Here is a 17,746-nt window from a genome sequence, read left to right on the forward strand (position 1 = left end):
AATGGCTTAATGGCTAAATCCTCACCTTTTGGTGCAAAGATCCCATATGGGCACCGGTTCATGTCTTGGCTGCCCCACTTCCCATCTAGCTATCTGCTTATGGCCTGGGAAAGCAGTGGAGGATAGCCCAGGGACTTGGGACCCTGCACCCCAATGGAAGACCAGGAAGAAGCTCCTGGCTCCTAGATTCAGTGTAGCTCAGCTCCAGCTGTCACAGCCATTTGGGGAGTTAACCAGCAACTCCCCAAAGATGAAAGATCTTTCTCTCTGTTTCTTCTCCTCTCTGTAAATAGGCCTTTCTAATAAAAATAAATATAAACATTTTTTTAAAAAATCAAGGCACTAATTAGTTTGTTTATATAGATTTTATCTGCTATTTACTCTACTAGAAAAAAACCCAAATTGTAAGCATTTACTCTTCTGAGAATACTATGTTAACATAAATAATATATTTTATTTTTACTTAGAGATTTATTTATTGGAAAGTCAGATATTCAGAGAGGAGAGACAGAGAGGAAGATCTGTCCGATGATTCACTCCCCAAGTGACTGCAACAGCCAGAGCTGAGCTGATCTGAAACCAGGAGCCAGGAGCCTTTTCCGAGTCTCCCACACGGGTGCAAGGTCCTAAGGCTTTGGGTTGTCCTTTCCTGCTTTCCCAGGCTACAAGCAAGGAGCTGGATAGGAAGCGGGGCCGCTGGCGCTCATATGGGATCCTGGCTCATGCAAGGCAAAGACTTTAGCCACTAGGCTACTGTGCAGGGCCACCAGGATTAGAACTGGCACCATATGGGATCCCAGTGAACAAGGTGAGGACCCCAGCTGCTAGGCTATGCCGTTGGTTCCAAATGATATGTTTTAATGAAAAAAAAAAAATGCTCACACTAAACACTAGCTGAGAATAGTCATGTCTTTGAAGCCTATGACTTCCTGGAAGACAGGGTCTGTGTCTTTAGGCAACACCCTCTGTGGAAAGTGCCATCCTTCTAGGGGTAGATCTGTTCTGGTGCCAAAAGCTTTGGAATGCATACCCGTTTTCTTCACAGTACTCATCTCCCACGAACTTTGGGAAATATCCATGGATACAACTAACTGGGATTTGAGAGGGAAAAGGCAAATAGCCTCTTTGAATTAGGAAGAGTTCATCTGGTTGAACACTAAAAACTCCTGCACAATGCAAGTGCTAATGTGTGCTTCTTCCTGAGGCGGGGGTGGGGGATGGGGTGGGGAGGACGACCCAATCCACGAACTCTGGAATTAAAACTGAGCCGTGAACATACTGTAAAAATGACTCGGAGACGAGATCAAAACTAGGGCTCGAGAAGGTACGTGCAAAAACTATCCATGAAGGATGAACAAAACCCACTTTCCACTTGATACATTTCTGTTCACTTGCCAACCTCTGCTCTGGTGACACTTCCTCCTAGAGGTGTAACAGTAACGTCAGAACAACACGGATCGGCCCCTCACCTTCCCCACGTGTTCTAGAAGGAGGAAGCGGCGTCAGCGCGCAGGCTCAGCCCGGAACCTTTCTTCTCGCGCTGTCGTCGCCGGGCGGAGGCTGTGCGGACGCGGACCTGTCCTCCAGCGGCCGGGTGTGCGCCGCGGTCGCCGACTGCTGACGTGGCCGGCGGGGCTGGTCGCCATGGCGGTGGACATCACCTTGCTGTTCCGGGCCAGCGTCAAGACAGTGAAGACGCGCAACAAGGCCCTGGGAGTGGCCGTCGGCGGCGTCGATGGCAGCCGCGACGAGCTGTTCCGCCGGACCCCCCGGCCGAAAGGGGACTTCTCTAACCGAGCTCGCGAAGTGGTGAGCTGGTTGCTATGGGAACGTGGGGCTGGGCACAGGGTGGACAGGGACCCCGGGCCGCCTCTCGGAGCCGACGGCTGCGTCGGGGAGACAGCCTTGGTTTGAGGGGCGCTTGGCGTGCCGGTGGAGCGCGGGGTCCCCTTGCTGGGTCCACTGCGGCGGGTGCTGTCTGCACGCCCTGGCCGCCCTGGCCGCACCTGCCGCTTCTTCCCGCGGCCCCGGACGGATAGAAAGGCGCTCTAGGTGCTGAGACAGGCCAGCACGGCGTGTTACACGCCTTCCCATCGCTTTTCCTGCAGGCCCTGGTTGGTCTCCCGGAGAGCTTTGGTTGCAGAATGAATGACTCAGAGCTGTGCGTAGTAAAGGGTCGTTGAATGAAGGAAGAGAGGAAGGAACAAATGGCGGTCTGTGTTCCCGGCTACACGGGAAACTCGTTAAGTGGACAGGTAATGTTTGCCTTGTTCACTTCCCCATGTTGGATATGACAGGTGGCTCTAGTTTTGAAGAACCAAGGCGTATGAAGTTCTTTCTATTTTCCTCCAGAAATAAAATAATATTTTTGAAAATCAGGTTCAGCCCTTTGGAGGGTGCAAGAAAAAGGGTCCGCAGAGCATATCTCCTTGAGTTCATGACCAGTCCACGGCCCTTGCACACAGTCCCGTGCCTGGGACTTTGTGCCCAGCCAAATATGTCTGAATGATTGTATGTGTGCGTGAGTTAATGCATAGCAGCGTGCTTAGAATTTCCGAATACCAGAGGGGAGTTCAAGCATCTGCTGAGCACCCACCTGCTGAACAGCACCACGTCAGAGTAATGCGAGGGTAAGGGGCTGAAGGAGGAGGCTGGTGTAGAAGCAGCCAGGTGTGCAGGGCGTAGGGGAGAATGTGTTCATTTCCACCTGCGCGCCTTGAAGGGCCTTGTGGAGGGGTGCTGGTGCTGCTTCCAGAGCACAGCAGGTGCGGAATGGAGTCGGGGTGAGAGTGGTACACACAGAGGCGTGAGGCAGGCAGTAGTTGGACCTGCGTTGGGTCAATAAGCCATGAGCTGCAGTGGCAGACATGCAGAATCTTATGTGATCACCCTGTGGAGTCTGACCGTGGCCTGGCAGGCAGTCAGGTGTTCTGTGACTGAACAAGCCATAGGAGGGCCGAGTCACCCTCTTAGCCCTGCAGCTCGTAGCCCCACGTTGTTTAGCACGTTTTATTACCCCCGTTAGTTACTTGTGATGTGATCTCCTCTGCTTTCTTCACCCCTTAGACAAAAGACTTCTGCATGACACCACCCCCTGGTTGTGTAGCTGACTGAGGTGGGAGCAGGGTGCGATCTCAGGTTGGAATGAAAGGAAGGGAAGTAGGGTCTCCCTTTTCAAGTCCCCAGTTTGGTCCTGGCCATTTCCAAGATTCTCCTTCCTGAACTGTAGAAGAAAGCTCACAGCTCCTGATTGCTGTGGCCCTTGCTGAGTCCGGCAACACTAACTCATCCACACTGGACCGCTTTGGACTGCGCAGGGAGAGAGGACTGGGGATGTTAGAGATAAGAAGGTGTGGTAGGATTGTTGGGCCTTGCGGGAAACCCAGTGGTCCCTTGGGCCTCTCCTTGAGCGGAGAGGATGCCAGGAGACTCTGAGTTAATGCACCATGGTGCACCAGCTTCCCTGTCACTGGAGGTAGGAGAGATGATGGCTTGTCATGGGTGGTTGAGAACTGTGTGTGTTTGTCAGAGGCTTAGCCTACGTGGCACTGAAAAGTTGCAGTGCTGGTAGTCGATGAGGTGTGTGTCAAGGTGAGGGATTTTATGAAGTAGGAGTGCAGGTCGAGTTTATGTCCACTGCCTTGCATTAACGTGGGAAAATGTCTTCTGTTGGGAATTTTGTTTTTTCACTACAGTTGCTTTGTATACCCATTTAACCGCCCCCCCTTTTCCCCCTAGAAATTTAACTAACACTGAGCTACTGATGGGTATTCTGTGCTTTTGCCACAAACAGATGTGTCAGGAATCAGGCTTGGGGGCTGGCATTGCGAGTTGAACGGTTGCTAGTGATGCTGGCATCCCATGTCGGAGTGCTGGTTTGAGTCTTGGCTCCTCCACTTGTGATCCAGCTTCCTGGGAAGACAGGAAAAGATGGCCCCAGTGCTCGGGCCCTGCCTCCCTGTGGTAGACCAGGACACAGATTCTGGTTCTAAGGCTGACTGCTGGGCCAGTTGGAAGTAAACCTACAGAGAGAAAATCTCTATTTCTCTCCCTGTCTAGTTATTTTGCCTTATTTAAATAAAAAAATAAACAAACTTTTTAGAAGAGACAGCTGTTTTGTTTGGCTTGGACTCCTGGGCATGAAAAGTGTGGTTTATAATAAAAACACATGTTCTACTTCATGCATAACCCTGTCACCCTTAAGTAGATGTGGCAAGTCACGTTAGTGCCTTGTGTTAAATGTCCTCCTGGGAGTGTTTGCTGTTCCTCCCAGGACACATTTTACTGAATCAAATTCCAGTTCTCCCATTCTTCATTCTGGACAACACATGTGCCTAATGTCAGATTTCCATCTCACTAAATCGTGGATCGAGTGAGTGAAGAAAAGGAGAATCCAGGCCCACGCAGTCATGCCAGCCCTACTGCAGGGGAAGGGTTCCATGTCACATGCAGAGACCCATCGGCATCGACCACGGACGGCCAGCCCTGCTGTGCAGGAAGCGCAGTGGGAAGTGCTGGCAGCTAGGCTGCAGGAGAGCACAGTAAACCAGTAAGACAGGCTAGGTGTCAGCCTCAAACCAAGACAGTCTGGTGAGGACAGAGGGGAAGCAAGTCAGGAAGGTCAAGGGAATAGGCCCAGGTCAGCAGCCTCCTCAGTGTCAGCTGCAGATGGCTAGGAAAGCCTTACCCACTAGATGGCAGAGAGACAAATTAGTTGATGCACCAACTGAACATTTGACAGTTCCTTTGGCCGCGCAGGGCAGAGCTGAGCAAATGCCAGCTGACCATCCTGTCATCACAGTTTTGTCCAACGAGGAGAAATGAGTGTGAAATTCAGCAGAAGAAATGCGCAGAAGCTGGAGCTGAGACCTTAAGTGCTTGCTTTTTAGCCCACCGACCAGATTACTAGAACTGTCTGTGTAATCTTTGCTACATGGGGTTTTATTATTTTACCAAAAGATGTTTTTCTCTTTAGTAATAATAAGTGTGTATTTTTTAAAATCCTTGTTTTTCTTGATATACCTTAAAGGCTTTTAAAATTGTTTTCTATATTATCAGTTTTGATAATTTTCTAGAAAAGATTTATTTTTTTGTGGGAAAGGTAGAGTTATTATTTGTGGGAAATGGAAGATCTGCTGGTTTACTCCCCAAGTGGCCATAGTGGCTGGGGCTAGGCCTGGCCAAAGCCAGGGGTTTCTTTGAGATCACTCACATGGGTTCAGGGATCCAGGCAACTGGGCTGTCTTTTGCTTTCCCAGGCCCATTAGCAGGAAGATGGATTGAAAGTGGAGCAGCCAGGACTTGAACCGGCACCCATGTGTGATGTTGGCTTTGCAGGATGTGGTTTTACTCACTACACCATGACACTGGCCCTAAGAACTTAATTTTTACTTTGTAAAAGTTTACATTGATTTTCAAGAAAGTCAATAAATTGAAAGTACCTTTTTTTGAAGGTCTTAAATAATTAAAAATTCCTTGAATTGGAGAGGCGGAAGAAAGAGTGAGTGAGAGAGAGTGCACCAGCTTTCATCTGTTGGTTCACTCCCCACATATCTGCAGTGGTTGGGGCTTAGCCAGCCCAAAGCTGGGAGCCGGAAGCTCAACCCAAGCCCCCCACATGGGTGGCAGGAACCCAACTCCTCAAGCCATCCCTGCTCCTGAAAGTCTGCATTAATAGGAAGCTGGAGTTGGGAGCCAGGAAGTTTGGAATTGAACCCAGATGTTCCCATGTGGGATGTGGGCATCGTAACCAGCATATTAAACTGCTTAGCTAAATGCTCAGCCCTAGGGCTTTTGTAACTAAGATTCTATTCCTTTTTCTAGGAGTTCATTATTTAGGAGAGAAGCAGAAGCAGACAGTGCAGTGACGGGCTGGGTGAAGGCTGCAAGGCTCTTAGTACTGCTTCTGCATGTCCTTGTTTCCTTCTGAGTCGGTACTGACCTGGTGCTGATGCTGGGACCCGAGGTTGAGTTGGGGCCACCTGGATGAGTTTGAACCTTTGATCTGTGCCCGGCATTGTGAGGACATAAAGAGCTGAGACATGTGTCCAGCTTTTTGGAAAAACCTAGAAAGAATGGTTTCTTCGCTTTCAGGGGAGCTCAGTGGAAATCTTCCAGAGAAAGCAACACTCAGAAGGGTCCTTGAAGGATGAGAACCATTCTACCCAGCCTTAGCAGAGGGAGCAGTCAGCTTCCTCCCGAGCAAGGGTGCCAGCAGGGTGTGGGTGCATCCAGCAGTGTGCATGGGGTGCAGAGGCAAGCCTGGGGTGGGGAAGCGCCTGGATGTGGTGCTGGGAAGTGAAGCAGTGCAGGATTGTCGTGGGGCAGGCCAAATCCAGCCGGCCTGTGTTAGTAAATTGGGGTTTGTGTTTGTTTTGTTTTGGACCGTGATCATGTTTGTTTACATCATGTTCACATGTTCATGTGGACTGTGGATGCTTTTGTGCAGCAGCACCGGAGCCTGCACCCCCAAGGTCTGCACACCCCCAGACCTGATACGTTGCTGTCTGACCCCGTAGAGACATCGGCCAGCTCTGCCAGTGCTGTGGACCATGCAAGCGGAGACATGAGTGGAGTGTGTTTTGGTTTGGTTTTGGCTTTTATTAAAATAATCAGTAACAATATTAATGATGTCTTTGGAGTGTTGAAAGACCTGCTGCTGTGGTAACTCGGGGAAGGACAGTAGGATTAGGCGAAAGAGTCCAGAGGACATAGGGCTGGACTGAGACGAGGGATGGGACTTGTGTCTAAGCACAGACCGTGCCCTGCATGTGCCTGAAAATCACTGCATTTGCTGTTTCCAGTAAGGTTCTTTCATTTTGACTGTAACCCATCACAAAGTCAGACCTGGAGTTTTCCGTTTGCGATGGCATGTGGGTGCTCAGGAAGTTTCAGATTTGGAGGTGTTTCTAATTTTGGATTCTTAGATTACGGCTGTCCAGCTTGCTTTTTGTATTTAGTAGGTAGACTCAACAACTTTAGTAATTAATTAGTGAGATTAGAAAGAGGAAAAGATAGACCAGTTCCTGGCTTTCTAGTTGGAAAATTAAAGGGTAGTAGATCACATACTTTAAAAAAGTCCATGGTCCACTTACGCACATTTTCTTTTTTATAATTTGAAGGGAGGGTGGGGCGGGAGAGGGAGTGAGAGTGAGAGAGAAGGGGATGGGGGAGAGAGAGACAGACAGACAGACAGACAGAAAGAGAAACTGCATCTTCCATTTACCCTCTTCCTCTGCAAAGGCCAGCAGCAGCTGGTCTGGGTCGTGCTAAAGCCAGGAGCCAGGAACTGCACCGGTGTCCTGCACATGTGGCGGAGACGCAGGCGTTTAAGCCAGCATCTGCTGCTTCTGAGGTGCACGAAGTGGGGAGCTGTATCACAGAGGAGGCAGGATTTGATCTTAGCCCCGCTGGTAAGGAAGTGGGTGTCCCAAGCAGGAGTTTAACCTTACTGCAGCGTAGTGTCTACTCTTCACGCCTTCTTTTCTGTTCTGAACTGTAGAGAATGGCTCCAAGGAGCCCAGGGACAGTGAAATGGGCTCCCCAGTGGCAGCGCTTCCTGGGAGATTGGGATAGGGAACATGGCTGGAACGGAGTGGAGTCCTCTGCTTTTGCCATATTGAGATGTGGAAAGAGTTGGGAACAAAACAGATACCGTGGACATCCAGGTGTTCAGCTGATGATTGGAATTTAAGAGCTCACAAATCCAGTAGACATGGAGCCAGGCCGGATGGTGGAGAGCAGTCCAAAGCCAGGCAGCCCCACGCAGGTGCAGGTGCAGCCTTGGGGGCTGGGGTCGGGGCTGGGGTGGGGGCCAGTTGTCAGTTGTGCATTCCTCTTCAGACAGGTTTGTCTTGGGGATAGTGACCGAGTCACATGTCAGGGAAGCATGGTCCTCAGGGTTGGCTCTTGAGTTTCTCTCATCCCAAGAAGAGTCTCGAGGGATTGAGTAGTTTCTTCTTTATTAGGAGGGTGGACATGCTATTAGGGTGGGGGCTCTTGAAACAGGGCCCCCCAGCCTGGCGTTCTTAGTGAACTCTTCCTGCCCAGGCTCTGGTTTCATCCTGGAGGCTCAAGCACCAAATTTGTTGGGACTGGCAGTGGGGCAGGTGCTGGGTGAGTCTGGCCTGGCATTTTTGAGTCTAGCTGTTCTACTTTTGATCCATTGCTTACCAACGTGCTGGGCAGTAACCCTTGGCATCCATGCAGGAAACCTGGCTGGAGTGCCAGGCTCCTGGCTTTATCCTGGCCCATCCCCAGCTCCAACTGTTGAGGCCATCTGGGGAGTGAATCAGTGGTTGAAAACTTTCTCTTTCTGGGTCTCTCCCCCTCTCTCTGTAAACCTGGCTTTCAGGCAAACAAAACATTTGTCTACATGGTGAGGGTAGAGCCATCCTTGGGGCAGCTGGCCAACGAGGTCACAACCCCACACGTGTGTAGTACTCAGGAGGGGACCCTGTGTGAAAAGCAGTCTTTTTTTTTTTAAAGGTTTATTTTTATTATTTTTTTTATTGGAAAGGCGATATACAGAGAGGAGAGACAGAGAGGAAGATCTTCCGTCCATGATTCACTCCCCAAGTGAGCGCAACGGCCGATTCTATGCCGATCTGAAGCCAGCATCCTCTTCCGGGTCTCCCACGCGGGTGCAGGGTCCCAAAGCTTTGGGCCATCCTCGACTGCTTTCCCGGGCCACAGGCAGGGAGCTGGAAGGGAAGCAGGGCTGCCGGGCTGCCGGGATGGAACCGGCGCCCATATGGGATCCTGGGCGTGCAAGGCAAGGACCTTAACCACTGTGCCAACGCGTTGGGCCTGTGCAAAGCAGTCTTGTTTGAGCTTTCACTGTGGGTGAGCAGCTCTGATTTGAACTTTGCGTACCTGATTCCTCGTGGTGTTTCTCCTCTTGTAGGGATAGGAAGACAGTATTCTATGCTATTGTATTTTTTAACTTCTTTTTATTATTATCATTTTACGATACAGTTCCATAGGCCCTGGGATTTCCCTTACTCCCTCCCTAATTCCCCCCCCCCCCGAGTTCCCCTCTATCATTACTATAGTATAGTTCTTCATACAGTCATATGTCCATCATTGCAGGCATGGACAGTGGCAGAGTCCAGCATCCCATTGCTGAGATACAGTAAACAGTTTCATTGGGAATCCATCTTTGACTATTGTATTTTGAATAATACGGTTTCTTGGATATTTGCTATTTGCAGTTTCTAATTGCATGCAAATCTATATAGTCTTCCTCTGGTGGGTGAAGTGTTGATGAAGCTTGCAAAATTGATTACACTTTAGGTGTAAAACTAAGTTTTTGAAAAAGACAACCTTGATACTTTTGAAAACAAGTGAATAAACCAGAGGACTCACGCAGTGCGATGTGTAACTCATACAGAGCAGCCCAGCTGGGATTTTAAACTCAGCCCCGCCTGACTTTCCGAGTGCCGGAGTCCTCACGTGCCGGAGTTTGCGGTTTTTCCTTGTCGGCCCCACAGGTGCTTGCGTGCCCAGACACGCTGCCGTAGCCAGGGAGCCCATCTTCAGCTCACAGCATTGTGCACATCCTGTAGGACGTGTCGTCGACTGGTGAGAAAGCTGGTGACCAGAACACTGGCCTTTGTACAGACTCTCTGCCCAGCAGTGAGTTCTGCCGTCTAAGTGGAAGTGGCGGGCAGTCGCATAGCTTGCCTCTCAGGATTACCAACTCTTCTGGACTTGGGCAGGGATGCGCTCGGGTAAGCTCCTCTTGTCTGATGCCTGAGAGGTTTGGCCGGGTCGGCTCGGAGGCCTTTCCAGTGGTGGGTGCTGAGATCCAGCTCTGTTCTCTCGGAAAGCCCCAGGCTGGTTTAAGTGTGTGCTGCAACAGTCGTCCCTGGCCTTGTGACGCCGTCCCCCCAGGTTCTTCTGTACGGGGAACTTTCCATATGGAGGAAAAATTGAGTTTTTGCTCACCTCCCCGTAGCCACATTGGCATTTAGAATGTTTTCACAAAGATATTTAATCTAGTAGTGAATATATACTCTGTAATGGTCTGTTATCAGTTTGTAAAGGGGACTGTTTTAAAATTTGATCCCAAGAGAAGTAAGTGCTCAGTAAGTGGAATGAGAGAAACAAAGCTGGCGTGCAGTAGTCCTGACTAGAAACAGCCGCTGCTGTGGTTCGGGGCACAGCTTTGCTCTGGGCTTTTCTGTTCAAAGGAGCTGACTTCTCCTGTAGCACTGGGAGGTGCTGGCTGGCCTGCATGCTGCAGGCCACGGCCTGTGTGCAGAGCAGGTGCGCAGGCTCAGTGAGGGACCTCGGTCCTGTTATTGACTTTTAAAGAACAGTAACAAAGGGAGTTCCAGTGATAACCTTAAAAAGAAATACAAATGACCCAGTTGGAGATAACTAGCCTTTTGTAGAAAGAGAGAAAGACTTAAATAAATGGACGTTTATATGGTGTGTGAAGGGAAAGTGTAACCAGAGATCAGCTACTGCCACGTTTGTGAATTTAATGTGACTTCGATCAAAATTCCAGCAGACCCTTTTGGAGAAGAATCTGAAAATACTTGTAGTTTGGAAGTTTATCCAGAGAAAAAGATATTTAGTAGCGAATTGATTTTGGTAAGACTGAAAAGGTTGTGTGTGTTAAGGTAAAGGCCTTATCAGATAGTAAAATGTTTTAAAGCCAGGCCCATGTGATAGCCTAGTAGCTGAGGGCCTTGCCTTGCATCTACCACGTCCCATACGGTGCTGGTTCATGTCCTGGTTGCTCTGCTCCCCTTTCAGCTCTCTACTTATGGCCTAGGAAAGAAGTAGAGGATGCCCCGAGACCTGGGACACTACACCTGCCGGGAAGACCTAGGGAAGCTCCAGGCTCTGGCTTCGGATGGGCCCGGCTCCGACTGTTGCAGCCACTTAGGGAGTGAGACGGATGGATCTTTCTCTCTGTATCTTCTCTTTGTGAATCTGCCTTTCCAATAAAAAAGTTGAAAAGATAAAAACAAACAAATAAATAAAAATGTTTTAAGGCCAAAAAAATAAATATGCTTTTCTGAATGTTTAGTGAGACCTATTAAACAATTTGTGTGCACACACGTGTGTAGATTTTATCCTAAGGAAAGCATTATAAATCAAGAAAAGAAAGTTTGTTTAGTGATAGTTTGGGGATAATTAGCTAGCACTTTGGAAAAAAGGGATTTTTAAGATGTATAAGTGAAATTTCTAGATAAACTAAAATTTTTGTTGCCCTGGAAAAACTTGAGAAGATGAGAATGGAATTGCTATACTTCCTATAAGTAGAACTTTCTGGGCTTACAAGTTGGTACCAGCCATCTGTTGATGGTTGTGGTAGTGATGTCAGTGATGGGAGTGATGTCAGCTATCGCAGTGCTTGGCGTGGGGAGATGAGAACATGCTTACGGAGAACTGGCTAGGGAAGCACCGGATGGTAAAAGTCTGTCATGACAAGGAAGAATTGTCTGGATGAGTGCTGGACTCGGGGGAGGGGACACACCTGCCTGGATTAGTTACAAGTGAAGAGCTGGAGAGCAGAATGTTAGCCAGGGCGCTTAGTGCCTGGTAGGGCTGGGGGGCGTTGAGTTTTCTCTTTCTGTCATGTAGGATTACTTAATGAGCCCATACTACGTTTGAAATGAAAGTAAAACTCAAGGCAGATGAATTTTTATTTTCTGTGCTAGGAAATGAAGAAGAATTAATAGCTTTTGATTTAAAAATGTCATGAGTAAGCAGTATCTAATTATACAGTAAGTGTGCCAGTGTGGGGGCCCTTTTTAAATGAAGTCTGTGGTAAAACCTTTTGGAAAGGGAGGGATTTTCCTGTAACTCAGCTGGATTTTCACTTCACACTTTCTTAGCAGATACAGGAAAAATCATCCACAAATGTTGCATTGAAGACTCGGGTTTTTGACTGTCATTCTAAACAATAATAAGCTGCAATAATAGCTCGCACTTGCTGAGCGTGTCCTCCACCTGCTGCTGTGCTGAACGCTGACTGCTTTGCAGGTTGAGTGCCTTAGGAAGACGTGGAGGGTCCAGACACTGAGCCACCTACCGGATGACAGCCCCGCTCGGAGAGGAGTACCAGTGCTGCTCGCATTGCCAGCTGTTCTGCAGGCTCTTGGCCACTCTGGGGTGTGCCAGGGCTGCAAACAAATCTCTCTTTTTTTAAACAACTACCTCGCCACCCCCCAGATTTCTCTCAGGTGGCATTGAAGTATGCTTTTGAGAAGAGGGGAAAAGACTTTTTTTTTCATTCATAAAACCAGTAAGGAGGAAGTTAATAAACTGGCAACAGTTTGTTAACAATTAAAGTATCATCGTATTGTCTGTGTTTGGGACACTATAGCTTTTCATTCTATTTGTTCCTTCAGCAGTTGCAGGAAAACACTGAGACAGCCTTTTTAGAACTGGCAGTTGAGGCAAAGGGCCAGGCCATTTTGCCCAATCCATGGGTCAGCCGCTGGATGTGGCCTTTCTGCCAGGGAGGCCCTCACATTGGGTGAAGGCCTTCTGTTGAGGCCCGTTCATTGTGGAAGACACTGGCTCTAAACATCAGCAATTTTCCCAGCAATTGGGATGCTGTGGCCTTAATCCTAAGTATGCTAGCTTTCGGGGTAACCTGAGGTCGTTTGGGGTGCTGTATGCACAGTTAGCATTGTATGTGATGTAGATATGCTTGTGTGATCTCAGTGCACCTTGATGTATGGATTGCCTGCCTGTGAGTAAGGAGGGCTTGGGGATAGAAAGGCGAGTGAGACTTGTGTCTGAGCATCGGTTTGCGGCATTCTTTGAAGAGGACGTGGCTCCCCAGCTCAAGCAGACGTTGATGCTGCTGGTGTGACAGGGCAGGAACTTTGTCCAGTTATTGCGTCTGAAGCCAGCACCTTTGGGGAGTGGTTGGGTTAGATTGCTGTGGTGCAGCCTCTGATGGGCTCGGGGATGGATGTGCTCACTGTCTCCCTGCTGCCCAATCTTAGGGTGTGACCTTCACACTGTGAGCCAAGACAAGCTTCCTCTGGAAGTAGCTTTTCTCGGGAATTTTAGTTAGAGTAATGAACAGTTAATACAACATACTGATTGTCTGGAATAGGACATTCACTTGGTAAGTACTTACTGAGCATCTATTGTAGATTGTTTATTGCTTCCCATCCACCTCCTGGTAGGGTGAATATGAGAGACAGGTTCAGGATTTCGTGGAGCTTGTATCCTAATGGGAAGTAGATAGTAAACAGTGCACGTGGAAAGACTTGAGTGGTGATCAGGAACCTAAGACAACTCATAAGTTACTACAGAAGTCTTGGAAAAGAAACTGAAAATTCAGAGGCGGGGGCAGTTATTTCTGGGTGAGACCGAGGGAGACATCATGAGAGAGGTGACATTTCCCACGTGTGGGACTGGAGGCCAAGCAGGCTGAGGACATGTGGAGGCTCGATCCACAGGAAAGCCTGGTGACACCTGCTGAGAAAAGCTCAGCTTCAGAGTCCGCCTTGTGCATCGGTCGGCTGGATGGCAGCTTCCTGTACGAGCCCACATTCAAGTCCCAGGCTCCCCTTCCGCAGCTGCTCCCTAGTGACACACCTGGGAAGAGCAGGAGGTGGCTGGAGAGCTTAGGCCCCTGCACCCCCTTGGGAGACCTGGTTGGCCTTCTAGGCTCCTGGTTTCCACCTGACCAGCTCTGACTGCTGTAGCCATTTGAGAAATGAACCAACAGATGGAAGACCTCTCTCTCCCTTTATCTCTGTAACTCCACCGTTGAAATACATAAATCTTTAAACACACATTCAAAACGGAGAGCTCAGTAGAAGTGTTACAAGTAGACATACTCCTGAGACTTTCCGTTTTGTTTCCTGTCTCTTCCACTCTGTCTTGCCTCAGGAGGCTGACCTTCATGGATTTCATCATGAGGGTTCCTTGCCCACTGGCTTGGGGTGGGGCCCAGGGAGAGGCCAGCAGGAGCCTGGCAGGCTGGAGGGCAGGAGTTGGTTGGGGAGCTCCGTGGATTTTGCGTCTGCAGCCTGTGACTCGGCTGAAGGGTCTGCTCACCCGCCCTGCACGTGTCAAGCTTGCTGTGAGTTGGTGAACTCGGAGCATGGAGCCGTGAGCTGGGCGACCCTGCAAGACAGTGACGAAGGGAGCTCCTTTCCATGGAGTGATTTTTATGGGGGTGTATTTCTTCCTCTAGCTCAACACTGCATTGGGAAAAGTCAAGTATTTTAGGCCCTAACAGGCTTTCTTTCAGCGATGTCGTGGCTTGAGCTTTCCCTCCAGGTGCGACCTGGGGTTGGAGGTGGCCAGTGGCTCTGTGGCATGTTGGCTGCAGCTCTGTACTGAAATGGGATCTGCAACCCATTATCAGATTCTGAATCAAGCTGCTGTGTCTTTCTCTAGTTTTTGTTCCAGTGGAAATGTGTGTTTTTATTCTGTCAGTGAACAGTTTACATACCTAATATTAACAGGGAATTATATAATGAATACTTTGATGTGAAGTTACATACTTCAAGGGATTTCATTAAAGTAATAAGGAAATTACATTTAATTTCAAATGGTAGAAAGATTTCTTAGGGTTATTGCTATTAAGCATTTATTACACACACTCAACTCATGTTTGCCAGTGATTTCCCAGGCACAATTTATCTTTATACAGGTGGAAAGAAAATATTCTTGCAAAACTCAGTTTGCTGTCGATGTCTTAAGTCTGGGGAGAAGCATGCTTTTCTGAAGAATAGGATGTGATGGTTGATTGGAAACTTTGGGTGTTCCAGGCTTTTAGCTGTGCCTCTGAAAGTAAGAAAATATATATGAATGTAAATGGGTCCCCAGCTGAAGGCGCAGTGGGGCACTTTATAACCCTAATTGACTCCAGACACAGAGGCAGTGATTTGTAAGCAAGCAGTGACAAGAGGAAGCTAAATCAAAATTAAATTAAGGGAAGGAAGGAGGGGAAAAGATATGAAGGAGAGGTGATGAATTTTCTGAAAGCTTCTAAATATCTATCTGTGGGTGCTTGGAACTCCGTGAATGTATCTTAGCTGTGTCAAAAAATGAAATCTGGAAGCATTTCATCCCTAAGAAAGACCCAGCTTCTCTCTTTTCTGTTTTAAAACACCCATTGCTTGGTTCGGTTCAGCCAGTGCAGGCGCATTTGCTTCTGTGTTTTTCCGTTGAGCTGACTGGCTTTGCTGTCTGTTGCCATGACACAGGAGGCAGTGTTTTGGGAGGATGAGTTTTTCTGTTGCCACCTTGGCGTCTTGTTGTTACAGCTCAGGTGACTGCAGTTCTAGGGGTCAGCTGCTCATGGTCTCCTGGTTTCTCACTTTCACTTGCTTGTCCAGTTGGGTCAGGTCTGGGCGTTCCCAACCCCCACCCCTGTCCCCAGTGTAGAGGCTGCCTCAGCACATAATTGTAAATGAAGCCATGTTCTCATCCACAACTCTGCAACCTGGTGAGCTTAGCCCCGCATCTCCTGGAGCCCGAGCTGGCCATCTCCCCAGCCTAGCCACTGGGCAGCTTGTGTGGGCTTCATCACATTCCTCAGGCTCCTTACCCGCTTGGTACCTTCTCAGTTATTGCCTTGGGGCTTCGAAGTCTTAATGAAGTTGGCCTAACTCCCATCTTGCAGACCATCCCACAGCGTCCACCTAGCTGCCATTAGCGGTGCCCTTGGCTCTGCTCATTTGGTTGGCTCCTGCTGTTTGTCTTGCCTGGATTGCTCACTGTCCTTTCTTGGGTGTGTTTTATCTCCAGCCTGTCTCCTTTCCTGAATTCCAGACATTGGCTGCCTGTTAACTGAGCAGTAAGGGACTATGGATGGCCTGTGGCATCCTTTGCTGATTGTTTTGTGTTGTTACTTTATGATTACGTTGTCAGTGTTTCAAGTTCTTCCAAATGCTGTTGTCTCTGCACACAGCCCGGCGGGGACGGTGGGGAAGGAGAGGGTGAGGCTGTGTTGCTGTCTACTCTCCACAGTGTGTGGGGACACTGTGCACATAACTCTGACTCTCTCTGCTATTTGAATAAGAAACTAGAAAGCACTACTCAAATATTTGGTTAGTAGTTTGACCTCAAACTAAAAGAAATCAAGATAGGTGATTTTCCATCTTCTAAAAGCCATAAAAAACCCAGTTTTCCACTTAGATTTTTTTCATCATTAACAGTTCTCCCCCAAGCACCTCTCTTTTGCCTGCCTTTAGCATCAGACTGAAATTCAAATCCATTTCCTTTAATTCTCCTCCCTGTGAAATTGGAGAACAGCTGTTTAGTCACCTCCTTATGAGTAACCCTTCAGCAAGTTAAATGCCTCTTGGACTAGCTTTCTCCTGATTAAATTGTATTCAAAGCCTTTTCTTTTTTCTTACAAAGGCCTTATTAAAAGGCAACCTTCACTATTTTTTATTTCTTTTTCTAACTCTTTATAAAGCTTTATTCTTTTCATAAATATGCCGCAGAATCCCTCCACAGGGCCTGATTGATGCTCTCTGCACGCTTTGTTTTCATGCCTTGACCCTCCCCACTTCCTCCCTAGTTCAGTTTTGGAGTACCCTGGTAGCTTTTTAGTTTAGTTTAGTTTTTTTTCTTACTTCACGTGCTGCCAGATTTAGCTTGTGGTCCCCCGACTCTCCCCCCGCTTGTTTGTTTTCTCTGCATGTCTTCAACTCTGTAGCTTGGTTTTCTTTCCACAAATGCGAATTGGCTTTATCAGAAGTCTTATGGTTACAGAGGACCCAAAGCATATTAGCTTTAATGATCAAAGGCATTTATTGATTTATATATTTGAAAACTCTAGCAGTTACAATTTAGCCTTCGTCATGGCTGGGTTCCCTAGGTGGCACAATGTCCCCACAGACCTGTCCTTGCTCTCTGGCTCTACCTTGCATGGTGTCGGCACCTGCTTTAAGGCAGCTCAGGTGCTGGCTTTGTGGCGGCCAAAGAGTGGCCACACACTGACCTCACATTCCAGAACTGCCCACCCGGAAGAAAAAGGAAGGCTTTTTCGCTTGTCCTCTCTCCCTTCCCGGATGCAGTCCTTCCTGGCTCAGCTGAGGCGCCTGCCTCTCCTAAGTCCAGCCTGTATTCAGGGGAAAGCAGAGACCATCAGCCAGCCTGCTTCTCTTAGCGCCCAGTGCCGCAGCTGGGGCAGTGTGTACTCTCTGGCCAGGACACACTGCTGAGGACTGGGAAAGGGTGCGTTCCAAAGGAAAGGGAGGCAGTGCCCGTGGGTGGCCGACAGGTGTGAACACTGCACTCAGAAGTCTCCTGACTCGGCTCGAGAGAGAGCTTTAACACTTCTTGGAGCAGAGCATGTCTTTGAGAATGGATTCTTCATTCAGCTTGCTTTGGTCACTGCCCATGAACCAAGCAGTCCCTCTGTGCTGGCGTGTAACTGGGTGTTGGGTGTACAAACAGGAGTGAGGCAGCCTGACTTGAAGGAACTCAGTCTAGTGAAAAGACAGTCTTATAGGTGAATAATCAAAGCATGCTGTAAATAGTGCTGTTGCTAAGTACGTATGGACAGCAGTGAAATGAAGAATTTGGTGGAAGGCTAAGGGGGGAGGTTTCCACAGGAGAGGTGATTTTTTTTTTTAATTTGTTGTATTTTATTTGAGAGACATTGTGAGAGAGTTAGATTTTCCTTTCTGCTGTTTCATTCTCAAAATGGCCATAATGTCCAGTGCTGGGCCAGGTCAAGGCCAGAAGCTGGAGCTCCGTATAGATTTCCTGCCCGAGTGGCAGGGACCCAAGGACTTGGGCC

General features: G+C 48.5%; 1 protein-coding gene across 2 annotated transcripts in view; it reads left to right on the forward strand.

The window, feature by feature from the left end:
• Positions 1–1,560: 1,560 nt before the first annotated feature.
• STX18 (syntaxin 18) overlaps positions 1,561–17,746 on the forward strand; it is a 90,417-nt gene continuing 74,231 nt past the window's right edge. For both annotated transcript variants that reach the window (XM_040965715.1, XM_040965716.1), the window contains exon 1: positions 1,561–1,809. In XM_040965715.1, the coding sequence (XP_040821649.1) occupies positions 1,645–1,809 (165 nt within the window). In that variant the 5' untranslated portion in view covers positions 1,561–1,644. The remainder of the gene's footprint in view (positions 1,810–17,746) is intronic.

This window comes from Ochotona curzoniae, unplaced genomic scaffold (genome assembly GCF_017591425.1).
Source record: "Ochotona curzoniae isolate NIBS_2020 unplaced genomic scaffold, NIBS_Ocur_1.0 scaffold_4505, whole genome shotgun sequence".
Taxonomy (NCBI): Eukaryota; Metazoa; Chordata; class Mammalia; order Lagomorpha; family Ochotonidae; genus Ochotona; species Ochotona curzoniae.